The 22,749-nt window shown below is 47.3% G+C and overlaps 1 protein-coding gene across 1 annotated transcript in view; it reads right to left on the bottom strand.

The window, feature by feature from the left end:
• Window positions 1–616: 616 nt before the first annotated feature.
• Window positions 617–22,749, bottom strand: part of mindy4b (MINDY family member 4B) — a gene marked incomplete at both ends in the record, with an annotated part of 41,410 nt that continues 19,277 nt past the window's right edge. Inside the window, 6 exons of the mRNA XM_080731148.1 lie at window positions 617–762; window positions 1,809–1,989; window positions 16,900–17,076; window positions 17,895–17,967; window positions 20,249–20,319; window positions 21,020–21,085. Coding sequence (XP_080587274.1) covers window positions 617–762; window positions 1,809–1,989; window positions 16,900–17,076; window positions 17,895–17,967; window positions 20,249–20,319; window positions 21,020–21,085 — 714 coding nt within the window. The remainder of the gene's footprint in view (window positions 763–1,808; window positions 1,990–16,899; window positions 17,077–17,894; window positions 17,968–20,248; window positions 20,320–21,019; window positions 21,086–22,749) is intronic.

Here is a 22,749-nt window from a genome sequence, read left to right on the forward strand (position 1 = left end):
AGGGCTAGTTCCGTTGGCAGCGCAGAAGTTGTTTTTATCTGCAATATTGTTGGGAATGTAAGAATCTGTAATTATGTTTGATTGTTAAAGTGTGGAGTTAGGTTTTGTCCAAAGCACCTTTTACTACTTTCCATTGGTTCAATATTATTCTAACCAACACAGATGTAAAGGGTGTTCAATAGCCCTGATTTATGTAAAAAAAAAATCAAAAACCTCAAAAATGGAGTTCGGAGGTTTTGGCCAGACAGTGACGGAAAACATTTGAAAAGGTTTTGAAAGAATCTTGACTCGGGGTGCCCACTGGCCTACTGGTCCTCCAGGCACATACCACTTAGGCATTGTCACATATAGGCATGGATGCCTGCTGACATCGCCGGTTCGATTCCCGATCCGGACTTGTACTACTTCCAGCAGTCTTCTGGGTACTTCAAAACGCCACTGAGCAACTTGCATTGAAATGAATAGCTGGGGGCGGGACTGTCCGCTCTCTATTAAATATTACCTCTGAGTTATATGCTGAGAGAACTCACTCATTAAAATATGCAACAAAAAACAACAACACATACAAGCATTTTTAGTGGCAAGTGTTTATTTCTTTCACCACTACAGGTTGTTGTCAGTAGAAGGGGGCGTGTCCGTTCCAGTGGATGAAGGCCTCCGCCCACTTGGTCCTGATGGTCATCTCCAGGGAGGGGAACCTCTTCTCTGCATCTCCGCTCGCCTCCACGCCTCGCCACGCCTCCCAGTGGTGAGAGTGAGTGTCTGCAGGCAGGGGCGTCACAAGGGGAGGGGGGGGACAGTGGGACTGAGTTACTATAGGGCCCAAGGTGTAGGAGGCCTTAATTATTTTATACTTTAGCCATTGAAAAATAGCAGATATGCAAGCTTGCAGCGAGGCACCGAGTGGCACCGCTTTGAAAAGTCGTGAAAATGTGTGCAAACCTTTGACTATATGTATTTTTTAAGCGAACATTTTTCAAATTTTGCTTCTGGGCGGTCCATGGAACTAAATATTTTGAGGTGGGAGTCCGTGGCCAAATACATATCATTTTATTACATGAAAAAGTTTGAGCACCACTTACATAAGAAACATAGGTTTTTCAAATAGTCTTAGACGGATTTGAAATATTCGAAGACTTCATGACAAATCTTCATGATTTTTCTAAAATAGCAGATCTACAAGCTTGTGTTTGAACCCTATAGCTTCCCTATTCCAGACAAGTCAGGTGAACATTCTGCTACCTTTGATACTTTTGTGTGACGCTGTATCAAGTACGACACTAAATGTACGGGGGGGAAAAAACGTTAAAATATGGAGATGAGTTGAGGATCACAGCACTAAAACCTTCATTAGAGAACTAACATTTATGTTCACCTCATATCTTTTCACCCCATATAATAATAAGGGTAATAATAATAATACGACAAACGTGTGTACGTACCTATGGTGAGTTTTAGTGTGCTCTTCATGCTAGGCTGTCCGTTGTAGTAGTAGATGTTGAACATATAATAATAATAATAACACATACCTATGGTGAGTTTTAGTGTGCTCTTCATGCTAGGCAGTCCGTTGTAGTAGTAGATGTTGAACATATAATAATAATAATAATAATAACACATACCTATGGTGAGTTTTAGTGTGCTCTTCATGCTAGGCAGTCCGTTGTAGTAGTAGATGTTGAACATATAATAATAATAATAATAATAACACATACCTATGGTGAGTTTTAGTGTGCTCTTCATGCTAGGCAGTCCGTTGTAGTAGTAGATGTTGAACATATAATAATAATAATAATAATAACACATACCTATGGTGAGTTTTAGTGTGCTCTTCATGCTAGGCAGTCCGTTGTAGTAGTAGATGTTGAACAGATGTTCACTCTTCCAGTCAGACAGCAGAGAGCGGCTGGTGCTGAACAGAACGTTGTAGGTTCCATTGATGCAGCACAACCACACTGGCAGCATGGGGGTCTTCAGCCTGCTGCCCACCTGAAACAAACAGCAGCAGGGACGTGCAGAGAAGGTTAGAGAGGCAGGGGCTGAATTTTCTAAAGGGGCCTTTTGGTGAAAATATCGAAGATACCTTCAAGCTTGGGGTCGGCTATTTTCAGTGCTTGATACCACACTGAACAAAGCATAATCAAGTCAGTATTGGAGATGTGACATAATGTGAGCAGGCAGAAAATGCATTCATTTTTGTTATTATTTTGCAGTGGTTATTTTGGAGTTTTGCAGTGTTATTTCCTTTTGCTTATTTTGATTATTGGTTGCTGTGTTATTTCTATTATATAATTTGACCTGCATGGATTTGAGTTGTTTATTTTGCTGCATGTTTTGTGGTTATTCTTTATATGTTTTGGATGCATTAACTCTGTTTTCTGCCACGGCACCCAGGACAATCTATGTAGCAGCCGGGTGATTAAGCAGACCAATCAATGCTGCGCTGGGACAGAGGGGCGGGTTTCCCCCAGGGAGCGGTGACTCTAAAAAGTTTGTAGCCTTTAGCACACGGAGCGACACGACAGACAGACAGAGGACTGAGCGAGAGACGTCGCAGCTGAGCAGAGCCAGCAGAGCAGTGGGACGGAGAGGGGAATAGACGATCGAGCGACTGACGACGGCTGCCTTTGAGACGACCCCATCGTGCCCGGTGGAGGACCGAGTGGGAAAACGCTGACCCGAGTGTCGACGCGAAGTCACCGCAGCGCCAGGGCTTTTGCTCTGGCTGCCGGTAGGTCTCCAACTACACAACGACACTCGTGGTCCATAGCCTGCTACACTAGCGTTAGGGTCCCATACCTGTGAACAGTTGAATTGGCGTTTTCCCTGTCCTCCACAGGGTACCGGAGCAGATTGGTGTGGCGTCCTGGTGTAACGAGTGTCGTCGTCCTCCCACGGGATCTTCTTCCCCCCCTGTCGTTTCCTCCATTTCCCACTGGACTGGTTTTTATTCTCTGTTTTGTTTTTATTATTTAGTTTTAAAGGGCCCTTTTATATAACATTTACCTAGTGGTTTTTATTGTTGCTTGGCTGTTTTAGATGCCCGCTGTATAGGATAATAAACTTTGTTATATACTTTTGATACACATGCCTCTGTTTTAAGTTCTTGCCTTTTTAATCCAAGTTATCCGACGAACCTGTGCTGCCTTTTTATTACATTTTACATTTTAACTTGAGGACCAGACCTCTTAACAAAAGGTGGCGTTGTCGGCTTTTATTAATTAAGTTAAAGCACCTGTGCACTTTATTTTCTACTTGTGATTTTATTATTGAAATTATAAGTTATTACTACTTTTATTGTGCAATTTGGTGTTTTTAACGAGTGCCACAAATTGGCTGTTGTCGGCAAGGATAACTTGTGTTGTTTTTAAAAAGAGGCAAAACTTAACAGAGTGTGCTAAAAATGATGATGATGCCAGTTTATCCAGGAGCCCCTTGGCTGCCTAAGTTTAAAGGGCCAGATGGAGATATAAAATATTCAGAATGGAAAGAGCAAATCCATGGGCTGTTGGGCTCTCAAGAATTATCAGATGCTAAAAAAGTAGATATTGTGATGGGGGCGCTAACAGGTGAGGCAAGACGGCAGGTTAGTGTCCTTGATGCCGGAGATCGAGACAAAGTGAACAAAATATTTGATTATTTGGATTCTCTATATGGGCATAAAACCCCAATTCCTTTATTGCGGTCACAGTTTTTTAGCTGCACGCAACAGGTTGGGGAGAGTGTCCCCTCATTTATTTTAAGGTTGAGAGAGCTTTATTGTGGGCTGCGGCGACACAACCCTGACACCGCCCCCTCCGATGCTATTCTTCGAGAGCAGTTTCTCTTGGGGCTTAGTGAAGGCCCTCTCACCCAGGCCCTGAAGGTTTATGCCAGGCGACACCCTGACGATGATTTCAATGCAGTGCGTCAGGAAGCACTTCTGCTGGATGCAGAACATGGAGGAAGTAGGTCAACTGAGGTTACCTGTCATGCCGTTAATCGTACACCTGTCTCTCAATCATTTCAGGAGGCTGATTGGAAAGCGGCTCTGAAAAGAGAAATTATGGAGGATGTCAAATCCCAGATGCAGGGGCTCACCCAAGAGCTCATGAAGGAAATCAGGCCGCTTCTCCAGCCTGCCTCAACCCATACACCCTCACCGCCACAACGGCAGGGCCACCGAGAGCGACGACACACACCAACCTATGACAATGATTGGGACGATCAAGGTAGGCCTATCTGTCGCCAATGCAAATGCTCAGGACATATAGCAAGGTTTTGTAGACAAGCTACCAACCAACAGTCACCTTTAAACTAGAACTCCCTGTCGCTGAAGTCCGTGGGGCAGGGGTTGATAAATCTTCACCATTAAGGGCTACAGAGGCATTTATTGGACAATGTCCGACTATCAATCTGAATATGGAGGGTGTTAATTTACAAGGGCTCCTAGACACAGGCTCACAGGTCACCTTGATGCAGCAAAGTCTATTTGAGGAACATTTCTCCCAGGCTAAGCTTGGGAGAACGCCATTATTCTTTAGACTGAGAGCTGCAAATGGCCTTGAAATCCCTTATACTGGTTATGCCGTTTTGGATCTTGAATTGGAGGGGATCAACATACCTGGCAGAGGAGTTGTCATTGTGAAGGATGAGCATTGCACACATCCCTTGATTGTAGGCATGAATGTTGTTAATGCCTGCTGGAGTGCATTGTTTAATTGGCCCGAGAGGCCTGCTTTCCCACTACGACAGGGCAAGGACCAGGCCGTGTGGAGAAATGCTTTTGCCACCTGTCGACGAGTCCAAGCTGTCATGGAGGAGGACGGATCCTTGGGGTATGTGTGGCCTGCCAGCAGACAACGCATACAGGTACCCCCCAGAAGTGAAATGGTGGTGTGGGGACGTGCCAGGAGAGGTCCATATGGTGCAGATTACCCGGCTTTAGTCGAGTCCTTGCCAGACAGAGATTTTGGGCTGGCCCGCTCACTGGCCATGGTGAAGAGTGGCCGTGTCCCTGTGCGCATATGTAACCCCCACCCTTATACCCTGTTCCTAGGCCGCTACCAGAAGTTGGGGAAGCTGTACCATGTTGATGACTCGGATGTACGTGGAGACCATGATTTAAGCCTGTCCTTGGATGGAGATGGAACAGTGGAGGTAGCCATGGTGGGCGTGGATGACGGTGCAGTCCGACCATTGCCACAGGAAGTGCGTGACCTCTGTGAGCGACCTGAGCTTCCCACACAACAGCAAGGTGAGCTGAGCGACCTGCTACTTAAATGGGAGAAAGTGTTTGCGGTCCATGATGAGGATTTTGGGCACACTGACATCGTACAACACCAGATCCCCACAGGTGATGCAGCGCCCATCCGTGAGAGGCACCGACCCTTACCTCCATCCATGTACAAAGAGATGAAAACCCTGTTGTCCGACATGCTGGATAAAGATGTAATTAAAGAAAGCTGTAGTCCGTGGGCCGCGCCTATAGTCCTGGTCAAAAAGAAAGATGGGAGCTGGCGCTTTTGCGTTGACTATCGAAAACTTAATTCTGTGACACACAAAGATGCCTTTCCCCTACCCCGAATTGAAGAAACACTCACCAGCCTTACTAAAGCCCAGTGGTTCTCCACACTAGACCTGGCCAGTGGCTACTGGCAAGTTGGCATGGACCCCAGAGACCAGGAGAAAACCGCCTTCACCACACCACTCGGGTTGTATGAGTTTAAGCGCATGCCCTTTGGTCTCTGTAATGCCCCTGCAACATTTCAACGGTTGATGCAACAATGTCTGAGTGGCCAGTTGACAGAGTCCCTCCTTGTCTATTTAGATGATATAATCATATACTCACCTGATTTCTCCTCTCACCTGCAGCATTTAGACGAGGTGTTCCAAAAACTGTGGCGCCACGGGCTGAAACTACGACTGGATAAGTGCAAACTACTGCAGAGTCAGGTAAAATTCCTGGGCCATGTAGTGGACCGTGACGGAGTCAGGCCTGACCCCGATAAAGTTGCAGCAGTAAGAGACTGGCCTGTCCCTTCCACCATCCGAGAGGTCCGAGGTTTCTTAGGCCTCGCTGGTTACTATAGACGTTTTGTGCATGGCTTCGCCGCCACTGCAAGGCCCCTGAATACTCTGTTAACCGGTATTCCAGCTGACCAGAAGTCTCAAAACCGAAAAGTAATTTGGTCATCAGAATGCCAACAGGCCTTTGACGCACTGAAGTCCGCCCTTACGGAGGCCCCTGTGTTAGCCTATGCAGACTATTCTCTACCTTTTATAGTATACACCGATGCAAGCAACCGTGGGTTAGGTGCAGTGTTGGCTCAAGTACAAGACGGCCAGGAACGGGTGATCGCCTATGCTAGTCGGAGCCTACACCCAACAGAACAGAATGACGCAAACTACAGTTCATTTAAGTTGGAACTCTTGGCCCTCAAATGGGCTGTGACTGAGAAGTTCAAAGACTATCTGACGGGTGTAAAGTTTACAATTTTCACTGACAATAACCCTGTTGCTCACCTACAGACTGCTCGACTGGGAGCTGTGGAACAGCGTTGGGTCGCACGGCTTGCTGCCTTCACCTATGACATAAAGTTCCGCTCAGGTAGAAGTAATGCCAATGCTGATGCCTTGTCTCGGTTCCCAGTAACAACAGCAGCCGTGGAGCTGACACCTGCTGCCGGACCAGAAGGGTGGGCTGGCAGTGAGTGGCGAGAAGCACAGGCCCAGGATGTGGATATCCAGTTAATCGCAAGGTGTGTAGAGCAACAGAGGGCACCTGCACTGGCCGAACGCCGCACTTGGCCTCGGGGGGCCCAGATGTTGTTCAAACAGTGGAAGAAGTTGCAGGTGAAAGATCACATTCTGTATCGCAAAGTGACTGACCAATACACACATGAGGTGTACTCCCAGATTATATGTCCAGGTTCAAGGAGAGAGGAGGTCTGGAAGGAGCTGCATATAGCTGCTGCCCACGCAGGCCTCGACCGGACCCTGGCTCAGCTCCGTCGGAGGTTCTACTGGCCTGGCATGGAGGGGGAGGTACGTCACTTTCAACAGGGTTGTGTCGCCTGCAGCCTACAGAGGGACAGAGTAGAGCCTAGAGCGCTCCTACACCCTTTCACTGTTTCTTATCCCTTGGAGGTGATAGGCATAGACTTCTTGACCCTAGGCCGCCCCGCTGACCCTTACCAAAACATTTTAGTAGCAACTGATTTGTTTACTCATTTTAGTTGGGCCATTCCTACACGAGACCAAACTGCCCAAACTACTGTAAGGGCATTGTGGACCCATGTTATCCAACCCTATGGTTGCCCCGCCCGTTTTCACTCTGACCGGGGGGCTAATTTTGAATCGGCCCTTATGAAAGAGTTATGCAATGTTTATGGCATTTCTAAGAGTCGGACCACCCCGTACCACCCAGCCGGTAATGGGGGGGCTGAACGCTGGAACAAAACCCTACTCAATATGCTCCGCACCTTAGAGACAGAGAAACAAGGTCGTTGGCCCGAATATTTACCGGAATTAGTACATGCTTATAACAACACCACGCACAGTACAACAGGTTATGCTCCCTCATTCCTTATGTTTGGTCGCCATTTAAGGCGCCCAGTTGATGTTGGGTTAGGAACACAGCCACAACAGCCCCGCCTTGGGTGGGGGGACTGGGTCCAACATCACCACCAGCGTCTTTCTGTAGCATACCGCACAGCTAGTCAGAAGATGGGGAATGCAGCCTTAAACCGTAAACGGTGTTACGATCAAAGAGCAAACACACTACCTCTGTTGCCCGGAGAGAGAGTGTGGGTTCGCAACCAGACTAGGCAAGGAGAGGGCAAACTGCGTACTCGGTGGGCCCCCGAACCCTTTGTGGTTATTGAACAGGTTGGTGAAACAGGGGTGGTATATAGGATCCAACCAGAGAAGGGAGGGCGGGAACGAACAGCCCATAGAACTACTCTAAAAGTATGTATAGCCCCCACAACAGAGCCACCTCCGTTAGCCCCGGAACCATTCTCAGAACAGAGGCCCCCAGAACAGGTTTTTTATGGTTTCTTAACAGCCCCTGCAGAAGGTGGCCCCAGGCGCTCAGCCAGGCCCAACTTGGGCCAGGCTCCCAATAGGTACAGAGATGCTTAAACAGCGATCGCAGGGACTGCTACACTTAAAGAGTGGGGGGATGTGAGCAGGCAGAAAATGCATTCATTTTTGTTATTATTTTGCAGTGGTTATTTTGGAGTTTTGCAGTGTTATTTCCTTTTGCTTATTTTGATTATTGGTTGCTGTGTTATTTCTATTATATAATTTGACCTGCATGGATTTGAGTTGTTTATTTTGCTGCATGTTTTGTGGTTATTCTTTATATGTTTTGGATGCATTAACTCTGTTTTCTGCCACGGCACCCAGGACAATCTATGTAGCAGCCGGGTGATTAAGCAGACCAATCAATGCTGCGCTGGGACAGAGGGGCGGGTTTCCCCCAGGGAGCGGTGACTCTAAAAAGTTTGTAGCCTTTAGCACACGGAGCGACACGACAGACAGACAGAGGACTGAGCGAGAGACGTCGCAGCTGAGCAGAGCCAGCAGAGCAGTGGGACGGAGAGGGGAATAGACGATCGAGCGACTGACGACGGCTGCCTTTGAGACGACCCCATCGTGCCCGGTGGAGGACCGAGTGGGAAAACGCTGACCCGAGTGTCGACGCGAAGTCACCGCAGCGCCAGGGCTTTTGCTCTGGCTGCCGGTAGGTCTCCAACTACACAACGACACTCGTGGTCCATAGCCTGCTACACTAGCGTTAGGGTCCCATACCTGTGAACAGTTGAATTGGCGTTTTCCCTGTCCTCCACAGGGTACCGGAGCAGATTGGTGTGGCGTCCTGGTGTAACGAGTGTCGTCGTCCTCCCACGGGATCTTCTTCCCCCCCTGTCGTTTCCTCCATTTCCCACTGGACTGGTTTTTATTCTCTGTTTTGTTTTTATTATTTAGTTTTAAAGGGCCCTTTTATATAACATTTACCTAGTGGTTTTTATTGTTGCTTGGCTGTTTTAGATGCCCGCTGTATAGGATAATAAACTTTGTTATATACTTTTGATACACATGCCTCTGTTTTAAGTTCTTGCCTTTTTAATCCAAGTTATCCGACGAACCTGTGCTGCCTTTTTATTACATTTTACATTTTAACTTGAGGACCAGACCTCTTAACAAAAGGTGGCGTTGTCGGCTTTTATTAATTAAGTTAAAGCACCTGTGCACTTTATTTTCTACTTGTGATTTTATTATTGAAATTATAAGTTATTACTACTTTTATTGTGCAATTTGGTGTTTTTAACGAGTGCCACAAATTGGCTGTTGTCGGCAAGGATAACTTGTGTTGTTTTTAAAAAGAGGCAAAACTTAACAGAGTGTGCTAAAAATGATGATGATGCCAGTTTATCCAGGAGCCCCTTGGCTGCCTAAGTTTAAAGGGCCAGATGGAGATATAAAATATTCAGAATGGAAAGAGCAAATCCATGGGCTGTTGGGCTCTCAAGAATTATCAGATGCTAAAAAAGTAGATATTGTGATGGGGGCGCTAACAGGTGAGGCAAGACGGCAGGTTAGTGTCCTTGATGCCGGAGATCGAGACAAAGTGAACAAAATATTTGATTATTTGGATTCTCTATATGGGCATAAAACCCCAATTCCTTTATTGCGGTCACAGTTTTTTAGCTGCACGCAACAGGTTGGGGAGAGTGTCCCCTCATTTATTTTAAGGTTGAGAGAGCTTTATTGTGGGCTGCGGCGACACAACCCTGACACCGCCCCCTCCGATGCTATTCTTCGAGAGCAGTTTCTCTTGGGGCTTAGTGAAGGCCCTCTCACCCAGGCCCTGAAGGTTTATGCCAGGCGACACCCTGACGATGATTTCAATGCAGTGCGTCAGGAAGCACTTCTGCTGGATGCAGAACATGGAGGAAGTAGGTCAACTGAGGTTACCTGTCATGCCGTTAATCGTACACCTGTCTCTCAATCATTTCAGGAGGCTGATTGGAAAGCGGCTCTGAAAAGAGAAATTATGGAGGATGTCAAATCCCAGATGCAGGGGCTCACCCAAGAGCTCATGAAGGAAATCAGGCCGCTTCTCCAGCCTGCCTCAACCCATACACCCTCACCGCCACAACGGCAGGGCCACCGAGAGCGACGACACACACCAACCTATGACAATGATTGGGACGATCAAGGTAGGCCTATCTGTCGCCAATGCAAATGCTCAGGACATATAGCAAGGTTTTGTAGACAAGCTACCAACCAACAGTCACCTTTAAACTAGAACTCCCTGTCGCTGAAGTCCGTGGGGCAGGGGTTGATAAATCTTCACCATTAAGGGCTACAGAGGCATTTATTGGACAATGTCCGACTATCAATCTGAATATGGAGGGTGTTAATTTACAAGGGCTCCTAGACACAGGCTCACAGGTCACCTTGATGCAGCAAAGTCTATTTGAGGAACATTTCTCCCAGGCTAAGCTTGGGAGAACGCCATTATTCTTTAGACTGAGAGCTGCAAATGGCCTTGAAATCCCTTATACTGGTTATGCCGTTTTGGATCTTGAATTGGAGGGGATCAACATACCTGGCAGAGGAGTTGTCATTGTGAAGGATGAGCATTGCACACATCCCTTGATTGTAGGCATGAATGTTGTTAATGCCTGCTGGAGTGCATTGTTTAATTGGCCCGAGAGGCCTGCTTTCCCACTACGACAGGGCAAGGACCAGGCCGTGTGGAGAAATGCTTTTGCCACCTGTCGACGAGTCCAAGCTGTCATGGAGGAGGACGGATCCTTGGGGTATGTGTGGCCTGCCAGCAGACAACGCATACAGGTACCCCCCAGAAGTGAAATGGTGGTGTGGGGACGTGCCAGGAGAGGTCCATATGGTGCAGATTACCCGGCTTTAGTCGAGTCCTTGCCAGACAGAGATTTTGGGCTGGCCCGCTCACTGGCCATGGTGAAGAGTGGCCGTGTCCCTGTGCGCATATGTAACCCCCACCCTTATACCCTGTTCCTAGGCCGCTACCAGAAGTTGGGGAAGCTGTACCATGTTGATGACTCGGATGTACGTGGAGACCATGATTTAAGCCTGTCCTTGGATGGAGATGGAACAGTGGAGGTAGCCATGGTGGGCGTGGATGACGGTGCAGTCCGACCATTGCCACAGGAAGTGCGTGACCTCTGTGAGCGACCTGAGCTTCCCACACAACAGCAAGGTGAGCTGAGCGACCTGCTACTTAAATGGGAGAAAGTGTTTGCGGTCCATGATGAGGATTTTGGGCACACTGACATCGTACAACACCAGATCCCCACAGGTGATGCAGCGCCCATCCGTGAGAGGCACCGACCCTTACCTCCATCCATGTACAAAGAGATGAAAACCCTGTTGTCCGACATGCTGGATAAAGATGTAATTAAAGAAAGCTGTAGTCCGTGGGCCGCGCCTATAGTCCTGGTCAAAAAGAAAGATGGGAGCTGGCGCTTTTGCGTTGACTATCGAAAACTTAATTCTGTGACACACAAAGATGCCTTTCCCCTACCCCGAATTGAAGAAACACTCACCAGCCTTACTAAAGCCCAGTGGTTCTCCACACTAGACCTGGCCAGTGGCTACTGGCAAGTTGGCATGGACCCCAGAGACCAGGAGAAAACCGCCTTCACCACACCACTCGGGTTGTATGAGTTTAAGCGCATGCCCTTTGGTCTCTGTAATGCCCCTGCAACATTTCAACGGTTGATGCAACAATGTCTGAGTGGCCAGTTGACAGAGTCCCTCCTTGTCTATTTAGATGATATAATCATATACTCACCTGATTTCTCCTCTCACCTGCAGCATTTAGACGAGGTGTTCCAAAAACTGTGGCGCCACGGGCTGAAACTACGACTGGATAAGTGCAAACTACTGCAGAGTCAGGTAAAATTCCTGGGCCATGTAGTGGACCGTGACGGAGTCAGGCCTGACCCCGATAAAGTTGCAGCAGTAAGAGACTGGCCTGTCCCTTCCACCATCCGAGAGGTCCGAGGTTTCTTAGGCCTCGCTGGTTACTATAGACGTTTTGTGCATGGCTTCGCCGCCACTGCAAGGCCCCTGAATACTCTGTTAACCGGTATTCCAGCTGACCAGAAGTCTCAAAACCGAAAAGTAATTTGGTCATCAGAATGCCAACAGGCCTTTGACGCACTGAAGTCCGCCCTTACGGAGGCCCCTGTGTTAGCCTATGCAGACTATTCTCTACCTTTTATAGTATACACCGATGCAAGCAACCGTGGGTTAGGTGCAGTGTTGGCTCAAGTACAAGACGGCCAGGAACGGGTGATCGCCTATGCTAGTCGGAGCCTACACCCAACAGAACAGAATGACGCAAACTACAGTTCATTTAAGTTGGAACTCTTGGCCCTCAAATGGGCTGTGACTGAGAAGTTCAAAGACTATCTGACGGGTGTAAAGTTTACAATTTTCACTGACAATAACCCTGTTGCTCACCTACAGACTGCTCGACTGGGAGCTGTGGAACAGCGTTGGGTCGCACGGCTTGCTGCCTTCACCTATGACATAAAGTTCCGCTCAGGTAGAAGTAATGCCAATGCTGATGCCTTGTCTCGGTTCCCAGTAACAACAGCAGCCGTGGAGCTGACACCTGCTGCCGGACCAGAAGGGTGGGCTGGCAGTGAGTGGCGAGAAGCACAGGCCCAGGATGTGGATATCCAGTTAATCGCAAGGTGTGTAGAGCAACAGAGGGCACCTGCACTGGCCGAACGCCGCACTTGGCCTCGGGGGGCCCAGATGTTGTTCAAACAGTGGAAGAAGTTGCAGGTGAAAGATCACATTCTGTATCGCAAAGTGACTGACCAATACACACATGAGGTGTACTCCCAGATTATATGTCCAGGTTCAAGGAGAGAGGAGGTCTGGAAGGAGCTGCATATAGCTGCTGCCCACGCAGGCCTCGACCGGACCCTGGCTCAGCTCCGTCGGAGGTTCTACTGGCCTGGCATGGAGGGGGAGGTACGTCACTTTCAACAGGGTTGTGTCGCCTGCAGCCTACAGAGGGACAGAGTAGAGCCTAGAGCGCTCCTACACCCTTTCACTGTTTCTTATCCCTTGGAGGTGATAGGCATAGACTTCTTGACCCTAGGCCGCCCCGCTGACCCTTACCAAAACATTTTAGTAGCAACTGATTTGTTTACTCATTTTAGTTGGGCCATTCCTACACGAGACCAAACTGCCCAAACTACTGTAAGGGCATTGTGGACCCATGTTATCCAACCCTATGGTTGCCCCGCCCGTTTTCACTCTGACCGGGGGGCTAATTTTGAATCGGCCCTTATGAAAGAGTTATGCAATGTTTATGGCATTTCTAAGAGTCGGACCACCCCGTACCACCCAGCCGGTAATGGGGGGGCTGAACGCTGGAACAAAACCCTACTCAATATGCTCCGCACCTTAGAGACAGAGAAACAAGGTCGTTGGCCCGAATATTTACCGGAATTAGTACATGCTTATAACAACACCACGCACAGTACAACAGGTTATGCTCCCTCATTCCTTATGTTTGGTCGCCATTTAAGGCGCCCAGTTGATGTTGGGTTAGGAACACAGCCACAACAGCCCCGCCTTGGGTGGGGGGACTGGGTCCAACATCACCACCAGCGTCTTTCTGTAGCATACCGCACAGCTAGTCAGAAGATGGGGAATGCAGCCTTAAACCGTAAACGGTGTTACGATCAAAGAGCAAACACACTACCTCTGTTGCCCGGAGAGAGAGTGTGGGTTCGCAACCAGACTAGGCAAGGAGAGGGCAAACTGCGTACTCGGTGGGCCCCCGAACCCTTTGTGGTTATTGAACAGGTTGGTGAAACAGGGGTGGTATATAGGATCCAACCAGAGAAGGGAGGGCGGGAACGAACAGCCCATAGAACTACTCTAAAAGTATGTATAGCCCCCACAACAGAGCCACCTCCGTTAGCCCCGGAACCATTCTCAGAACAGAGGCCCCCAGAACAGGTTTTTTATGGTTTCTTAACAGCCCCTGCAGAAGGTGGCCCCAGGCGCTCAGCCAGGCCCAACTTGGGCCAGGCTCCCAATAGGTACAGAGATGCTTAAACAGCGATCGCAGGGACTGCTACACTTAAAGAGTGGGGGGATGTGAGCAGGCAGAAAATGCATTCATTTTTGTTATTATTTTGCAGTGGTTATTTTGGAGTTTTGCAGTGTTATTTCCTTTTGCTTATTTTGATTATTGGTTGCTGTGTTATTTCTATTATATAATTTGACCTGCATGGATTTGAGTTGTTTATTTTGCTGCATGTTTTGTGGTTATTCTTTATATGTTTTGGATGCATTAACTCTGTTTTCTGCCACGGCACCCAGGACAATCTATGTAGCAGCCGGGTGATTAAGCAGACCAATCAATGCTGCGCTGGGACAGAGGGGCGGGTTTCCCCCAGGGAGCGGTGACTCTAAAAAGTTTGTAGCCTTTAGCACACGGAGCGACACGACAGACAGACAGAGGACTGAGCGAGAGACGTCGCAGCTGAGCAGAGCCAGCAGAGCAGTGGGACGGAGAGGGGAATAGACGATCGAGCGACTGACGACGGCTGCCTTTGAGACGACCCCATCGTGCCCGGTGGAGGACCGAGTGGGAAAACGCTGACCCGAGTGTCGACGCGAAGTCACCGCAGCGCCAGGGCTTTTGCTCTGGCTGCCGGTAGGTCTCCAACTACACAACGACACTCGTGGTCCATAGCCTGCTACACTAGCGTTAGGGTCCCATACCTGTGAACAGTTGAATTGGCGTTTTCCCTGTCCTCCACAGGGTACCGGAGCAGATTGGTGTGGCGTCCTGGTGTAACGAGTGTCGTCGTCCTCCCACGGGATCTTCTTCCCCCCCTGTCGTTTCCTCCATTTCCCACTGGACTGGTTTTTATTCTCTGTTTTGTTTTTATTATTTAGTTTTAAAGGGCCCTTTTATATAACATTTACCTAGTGGTTTTTATTGTTGCTTGGCTGTTTTAGATGCCCGCTGTATAGGATAATAAACTTTGTTATATACTTTTGATACACATGCCTCTGTTTTAAGTTCTTGCCTTTTTAATCCAAGTTATCCGACGAACCTGTGCTGCCTTTTTATTACATTTTACATTTTAACTTGAGGACCAGACCTCTTAACAAAAGGTGGCGTTGTCGGCTTTTATTAATTAAGTTAAAGCACCTGTGCACTTTATTTTCTACTTGTGATTTTATTATTGAAATTATAAGTTATTACTACTTTTATTGTGCAATTTGGTGTTTTTAACGAGTGCCACAATAACGGCATGGATTTCTACACAGAGGGCAATTCTTTTAACATAAGATGCTGCATTCAGGAGAGTTTGGACAAGGCTTGTATGCCGCCTTCAGGTATGGCATGGAAAGAAGACATTTGTGTTCCTTTCACCATAGTAAAAACTGCATATATGGTCTGGAAAGGGCACTTTTTACAGACTTTTTGATGTCTATGTGTGCACGTGCCTGCACAGTAGCATTAACAGCATGCTGCCTGCCTAAAACACACACACAGTATAGCGTTAACATCATTATTACTGGGGCGTAATGTATTTCAGCTCATACATCATGAAAATCCCAGTCAAACCTGCTCCTCCTGGAAGTTTGCTTGTGTCTCTTCCAAACTATTGCTGTTTTTCACTCGCTTCACTGCTGACAGAACGAGCTTGAAGCTGGGCTGAATATATGCGGTGACAATGTGAAATGTCTGACCAATCAACCACTACCGCTGAATTTGTTTGGTTAGAGTCAGAAAATCTCTGAGGCACCCAACACCCTACCCCAACCTCTGAATGTCATCATATTGTAGTTGGTTACCAGTCGAACCAAACAAATGTAATCTATGTGTAGCATGCATGCATTAGGCTTTATTGCCATATAGACATTACGCTCCTCCAGACTCCAGTATAGTACAGTACTTACAGTACAGGTGTACAGTAGTACCTGGGGCAGGGAGTTTACAGTACATACAGTAGAGGGGTACAGTAACAGTAGTACCTGGGGCAGGGTGTTCCTGTACAGTAGGTGTACAGTAGAGGTGTACAGTAGTACCTGGGGCAGGGTGTTTACAGTACATACAGTAGAGGGGTACAGTAACAGTAGTACCTGGGGAAGGGTGTTTACAGTACATACAGTAGAGGGGTACAATAACAGTAGTACCTGGGGCAGGGTGTTCCTGTACAGTAGGTGTACAGTAGAGGTGTACAGTAGTACCTGGGGCAGGGTGTTTACAGTACATACAGTAGAGGGGTACAGTAACAGTAGTACCTGGGGCAGGGTGTTTACAGTACATACAGTAGAGGGGTACAGTAACAGTAGTACCTGGGGCAGGGTGTTTACAGTACATACAGTAGAGGGGTACAGTAACAGTAGTACCTGGGGAAGGGTGTTTACAGTACATACAGTAGGTGTACAGTAACAGTAGTACCTGTGGCATGGTGTTCCTATACAGTAGGTGTACAGTAGTAGAGGTGTACAGTAACAGTAGTAACTGGGGCAGGGTGTTTACAGTACATACAGTAGGCCTACAGGTGTACAGTAACAGTAGTACCTGTGGCAGGGTGTTCCTATACAGTAGGTGTACAGTAGTAGAGGTGTACAGTAGTACCTGTGGCAGGGTGTTCCTATACAGTAGGTGTACAGTAACAGTAGTACCTGTGGCAGGGTGTTCCTATACAGTAGGTGTACAGTAGTAGAGGTGTACAGTAACAGTAGTACCTGGGGCAGGGTGTTTACAGTACATACAGTAGGCCTACAGGTGTACAGTAACAGTAGTACCTGGGGCAGGGTGTTTACAGTACATACAGTAGGCCTACAGGTGTACAGTAACAGTAGTACCTGAGGCAGAGTGTTCCTGTCCAGCTGTTCTCGGCTCCAGTGCAGGTACCCCACGTGGCTGCGGGTCGTGACCCCCTGCCACGGTCTGTCCAGCCGGCTGCCGTCCTCTCCGTCCAACACCGTCCCGTTGAAGACGTTAGGAGTGGCTCTGCCCGTCAGCAACAGGTTCAGCATCTCCTGCAGAGCAACACACACACACACACACACACACACACACACACACACACACACACACACACACACACACACACACACACACACACACACACACACACACGCATTACTAATTGTGAAAACATGTAGGACAGCAATTTTCTTTTTTTGAGATTTGTTTTGTGGCTTTTATGCCTTCATTAACAGGACAGCCGACTGACAGGAAATGGGGAGAAGAGATGGGGAGTGACACGCAGAAATGGTCCCTGGGAACGAGATTCTAACCTGCGACACACTGTCAGGCTGGATTGCAGCCTATAGGGTGCCCGGACCACCACCCCAGTGGGCCGGGCTCCTTTTGCCACGTTTAACCCTTACCCTAGTCCAAGTTACAGTTACACACAAAATATATCAGATCTACAAGCTCACAACTCGTTGCACTGTGACTTGTAGATCTGCTATATATTGTTCGCAAACTGGTGCACAACCATTGCCCTTGTTAGGGCAAGGACAATTTTCCTCGCAATTCAAAATCCTACTTGTGGGGACACCCACACATTGTACATATAAAGGTCGTTGCACACTGCTGCGTTTTTGCAGGCAAATATAGGAGTGTATTTCGGAGCACGTAAATGAAGAAATCAACCTCACATTAATCACGTTTGCACACTGCCGCCCGTTTTGTATTTATTTTCTGACCACTGGGACCCTTGCTCTATCTCTCTCTCTCTCTCTCTCTCTCCTTGCACTGAAAAATGTATTTCATAAAGAAAAAACGCAGCAGAGGGCAACCAGCTTTACTCCTGAAGTCCTAGGTTTTAAGGTGAACTTCAGATGTTTACCTGTCGACAGGTGAACGTTCCCATCCTGAGCTGCAGGAGATGAGCGGTGCTGGAGTCCAGGTCCTCCCTCAGCCTGGCAAACACGCACGCATGCACGCATGCACGCACGCACGCACGCACGCACACACGCACACACACACACATACACACACACACACACACACACACTCACACATATTATTGGGGCGATACTGAGATTTTGAGGTGATAGGTATTGGGGTGTTTGGGTGTGTCACGACCAACACACGCTCCTTATACGACATGGGAACAATCTTCCGGTTCTGACACAAGGCTTTCCGAAATAGTTCAGAGAGTCAGGATATCTGGAGGTACACGAGTTCTGAGAAAAGGTTCTGAGACTGCCGTTCTGAAGTTCTGAATGACATCAATTCGTAATTATATCACCTCCCTTTGCAGTGATCTTGGGTTGTGTTGGTGATACTGGGGGAGCTGGAGTGATATTGGTGTGTGGTGATACAGGACAGGTGCTGCATGGGGTGATATTGGTGTGTGGTGGTGATACAGGACAGGTGCTGGGGTGTTATTGGTGTTGTGGAGTGTCGTTTTGGGACCGAGCCAAATGGCGTCTCCACCGAGGCGAGCGGAGGGCTGAGGAGAGGTTCCAGCACCAAAGACAGTACAGCACTGGGGCAAGTATTGGAAGAGAGGTACGTGCCTGTTTATATTTTCAATCAAGCTGAAGTGATGACACCTGGGGTCTGATCGTCAGAGAGGTGACAGCCCTGTTCTGATCAGCACCAAGCCTATAAATGTTTGCTGAACCTCTCCATTCCCTCTTTGCTCCCTTGGTGAATGGACAAAGGCTCGGGCGGTAAGCGACACACACTCCAACATTTAACCCTTATTGGCCGGTTTAAAACTGTAGAGAACTAATTTTGGTTTTCACTCTCTTCCCTATAGGCATTATAGTGCTTTGGCATGAAGAAAACCTAAATGGACAAATACCCCAATCTGGGAAGAGCTTGTGTTGATGATTTTCACCTTTTTGTTAAGTTCCCCCATTAAAAGACTGTTAAACTGCAATCCATGTGACTCTATTGTTGGTTTTGTTCAGCACTTCCCACAAGGTTCTCATAAATAGCTGCGTCCCAAGTCGTTAAATCAATCCTATTTCCTATTTCCTTGCTTGTATGTTAGTCCCTCCCATTGAGGAAATAGAGAAGAGGAGACGTCCCATTGGCCATTTCCGATGACAACATCACAGGTGATAGGCCAACTCCCAGTGGGCGGGACTAACATACAAGGAAATAGGAAACAAGTGAAGGAAATAGGAATTATTTAAGGACTTGAGACGCGGCGTGATATTGGGGTGTGGTGATACAGGACGTGTGTTGGGGTGATATTGGGGTGTTGGGGTGATACGGGGCAGGTGTTGGGGTGATACGGGGCAGGTGTTGGGGTGATACGGGGCAGGTGTTGGGGTGATATGGGGCAGGTGTTGGGGTGATACGGGGCAGGTGTTGGGGTGATACGGGGCAGGTGTTGGGGTGATATTGGGGTGTTGTGGTGATATTGCGGTGCTGTGGTGATATTGGTGTGTTGTGGTGATATTGGGGTGCTGTGGTGATATTGGTGTGTCGTGGTGATATTGGTGTGTTGTGGTGATATTGGGGTGCTGTGGTGATATTGGGGTGCTGTGGTGATATTGGTGTGTTGTGGTGATATTGGGGTGTTGGGGTGATATTGGTGTGTTGTGGTGATATTGCGGTGTTGTGGTGATATTGGTGTGTTGTGGTGATATTGGGGTGCTGTGGTGATATTGGTGTGTTGTGGTGATATTGGGGTGCTGTGGTGATATTGGGGTGTTGGGGTGATATTGGGGTGATATTGGGGTGCTGTGGTGATATTGGTGTGTTGGGGTGATATTGGGGTGTTGTGGTGATATTGGGGTGCTGTGGTGATATTGGGGTGTTGGGGTGATATTGGGGTGCTGTGGTGATATTGGGGTGCTGTGGTGATATTGGGGTGTTGTGGTGATATTGGGGTGTTGGGGTGATATTGGGGTGTTGTGGTGATATTGGGGTGTTGTGGTGATATTGGGGTGTTGTGGTGATATTGGGGTGTTGTGGTGGTATTGGGGTGTTGTGGTGATATTGGGGTGTTGTGGTGATATTGGTGTGTTGTGGTGGTATTGGGGTGTTGGGGTGATATTGGGGTGCTGTGGTGATATTGGGGTGTTGTGGTGATATTGGGGTGTTGTGGTGATATTGGGGTGTTGGGGTGTTGGGGTGCTGTGGTGATATTGGGGTGTTGTGGTGATATTGGGGTGTTGTGGTGATATTGGGGTGTTGGGGTGTTGGGGTGCTGTGGGGATCCTGGGGGTGTTTGTTTACCTGTTGACTGTTCGAGAGCAGATGAGACTGTAGACAAACAGAATAACTCCATGACTGCCCTCGTCTTTAAACTGAAAACAAGACAGAATAAATGCAGTTGGTGTTAAGAAATTAAATATGAATTTGCATGAATAGGCCTTTACTCTCCCAAAAGATGAACTCTTTTCAGGCGCTGGGAAGAGTAGAACTCCAGTGTGTCTTTAACATAGAAAATTGAATTTATGTTTGTGGACACAGCCTCTATCCTGTGATACAAGGGTCTAATAGGAGTTACTACAGGGCGTCCTCCAAATCTTTGTGTGATAGAAACCTTTTTTGGCCTTTTTTATTTTAACCACTTGAACCCTAGTATATTCTGAGAACTTTTGCCAAAAATAGCAGATCTACAAGCTTACAACGCCTCGCAGCTTGTAGATCGGCTATTTTCGGCAAATAGGTTTGATGTAGAGGGGAAAAAAGAGCACACTAAGTACAGAGTGAAAGGTCAAATTTATTAAGTATTGACGGTTCAAGTGGTTAAATATCTGAAAACACAAATTGCCAAGAATCCAAAATACACTGTGCTGTCAAACGATAAAATTATAATCTATGAAAAGGTTGTGGGGGTCCCTGCTCATCTCTATCTCAACTAAGGGGTCCTTGGCCTGAAAACGTTGAAGACCCCTGCTGTAATACATCTACACTGAGATTGCTTCAGTATATTGGTGTCTGCAGTGTTCTGATTGGTATGAATACAGTTATATGTTGCATGAACAAACATGTCAGACTCACACACTGGATGTGTTCATAGATGAATCTCCTGACGTCCTCCTTGATGTAGAAGGTGAAAAGCTGCAGCTGCAAACAGAAACAAACACACTTCAAAGCCAATAGTTTAGCAATCTTACTACACTGCTACTTTGGTTACTTAACAACCACACTTGTGTTGCGTCCATTTATAGTCAGTTCTCCTGCACTTTATATGGCAATGTATCCTGTTGAAAGTAATACTGCACTTTACACAACTCACTGTAGTCTAAAAACTAGACTGCAATCTGTCAAGTTGCCAACTTAAGCCTTGTGCACTCGTGGCCATGTATGGCCTAATTGTGGCGTTAGGGTGAGAGCGTGCAAGTACTACTTTAGGTGCTGTCTGTATGTGGGTGGGTGGGGAAGTTGGCAAATGTGCCAAATAGTTTGCCTTACTCTCAAAACCTCCACCGGTAGTCAGTCAGTCTGTTAGTCAGTCAGTTATGTCACACTTTTCCCCTACTCATATCTCCGGCACCGTTGCCACTACCCCTCATTTCTCACATGGCCCTCTTCTAGCGCCACCATGAGGCCGATTCTTGCAAAACACATTTTTGAACACTGCTCCTACAGATTTTGCCCTAAGATCACGCAAAGCGGTATACAGTATGTCTAGAGTCATGTCATCAAAATGGATCTTTCCCATTTAGAGCCACCATTAGGCAGATTTTTTTCAAACACATTTTTGGACACTGCTGACCAGACGGTCGCTTATCTCCCGATTAGGGAGTCTTATTGGTTTATATCAGGTTGCACTTGTTGGTGGTGACATCACCAAGGGCTAAATGCCCTGCCTTTGTACTGTTGGCCAGAAACAGACGGCACTGAAAGCAGTACTTGCACGCTACTCTGGCGCAAGTAAATATATATTGCCCTCTAAAACACTGCTCTTTTCTTGAAATAACATGAGCCAAGTAAAACATGGTCTTCTTAGCCTTAATTAGATGTATTTACTTTGCACCTGTACCTCTGTTTCTGTATTTATGTTTTGTTTTCCCTGTGTACTGTATGTAATGTACTCCATTGTCTGCTTGATTTTATGTTGCTTTTTGTGGGGACTGCGAATGTAAATTTGCATCATTGCAAAATCCGGTGTTTTTACATTACATTAAAACGTACTGTATGTCAATATAAATAAATAAATAAATAAAAGAAAGACAGTGAACCTCTAACTGGCCCATATGAGCAGATTCCTACCTTGCATAGTTTCATCCACATTGGTATGTGTGAATGGATGAATGTAATGCACCTTGTAAAGAGCTTTGGATAAAGGTGCTAAATAAACACACTATTTACCATTTATATACGTACTTAGTTAACTACTGGGTCCCCATACAAGTTCACAACTATTTTTTGCTGAATGTGCACAAAAGCACAAAATGTGCCAAAAGCTAGGACTATTAGGATCCTTGGCATGGGAAACCCCTGGTGTAAACCATGTGGTTCTCAAAGTGGGGTCCGGAGACTACCAGGGGTCCCCAGGAAAATGACCAGTACTTAAGAACCAAACTTTAAGCATACAAATGAAACAAAATCCATTCAGAAATATGAGAGTCTGTGGCTTAGTCCATAACAAACTGTGGGTCCTTGAAATCAAAAGGTTTTGGAACCACTTGAACCAGCGACTTTAATCATATTTTAAATGTACACAGACACTTCAACACTATAACTCAGGGGGAGAAACGGGGATCGAACTGGGAACATTCCATGTT

The sequence above is a fragment of the Nannobrachium achirus genome (genome assembly GCF_963921795.1).
Source record: "Nannobrachium achirus genome assembly, chromosome: 8".
Lineage (NCBI taxonomy): Eukaryota > Metazoa > Chordata > Actinopteri > Myctophiformes > Myctophidae > Nannobrachium > Nannobrachium achirus.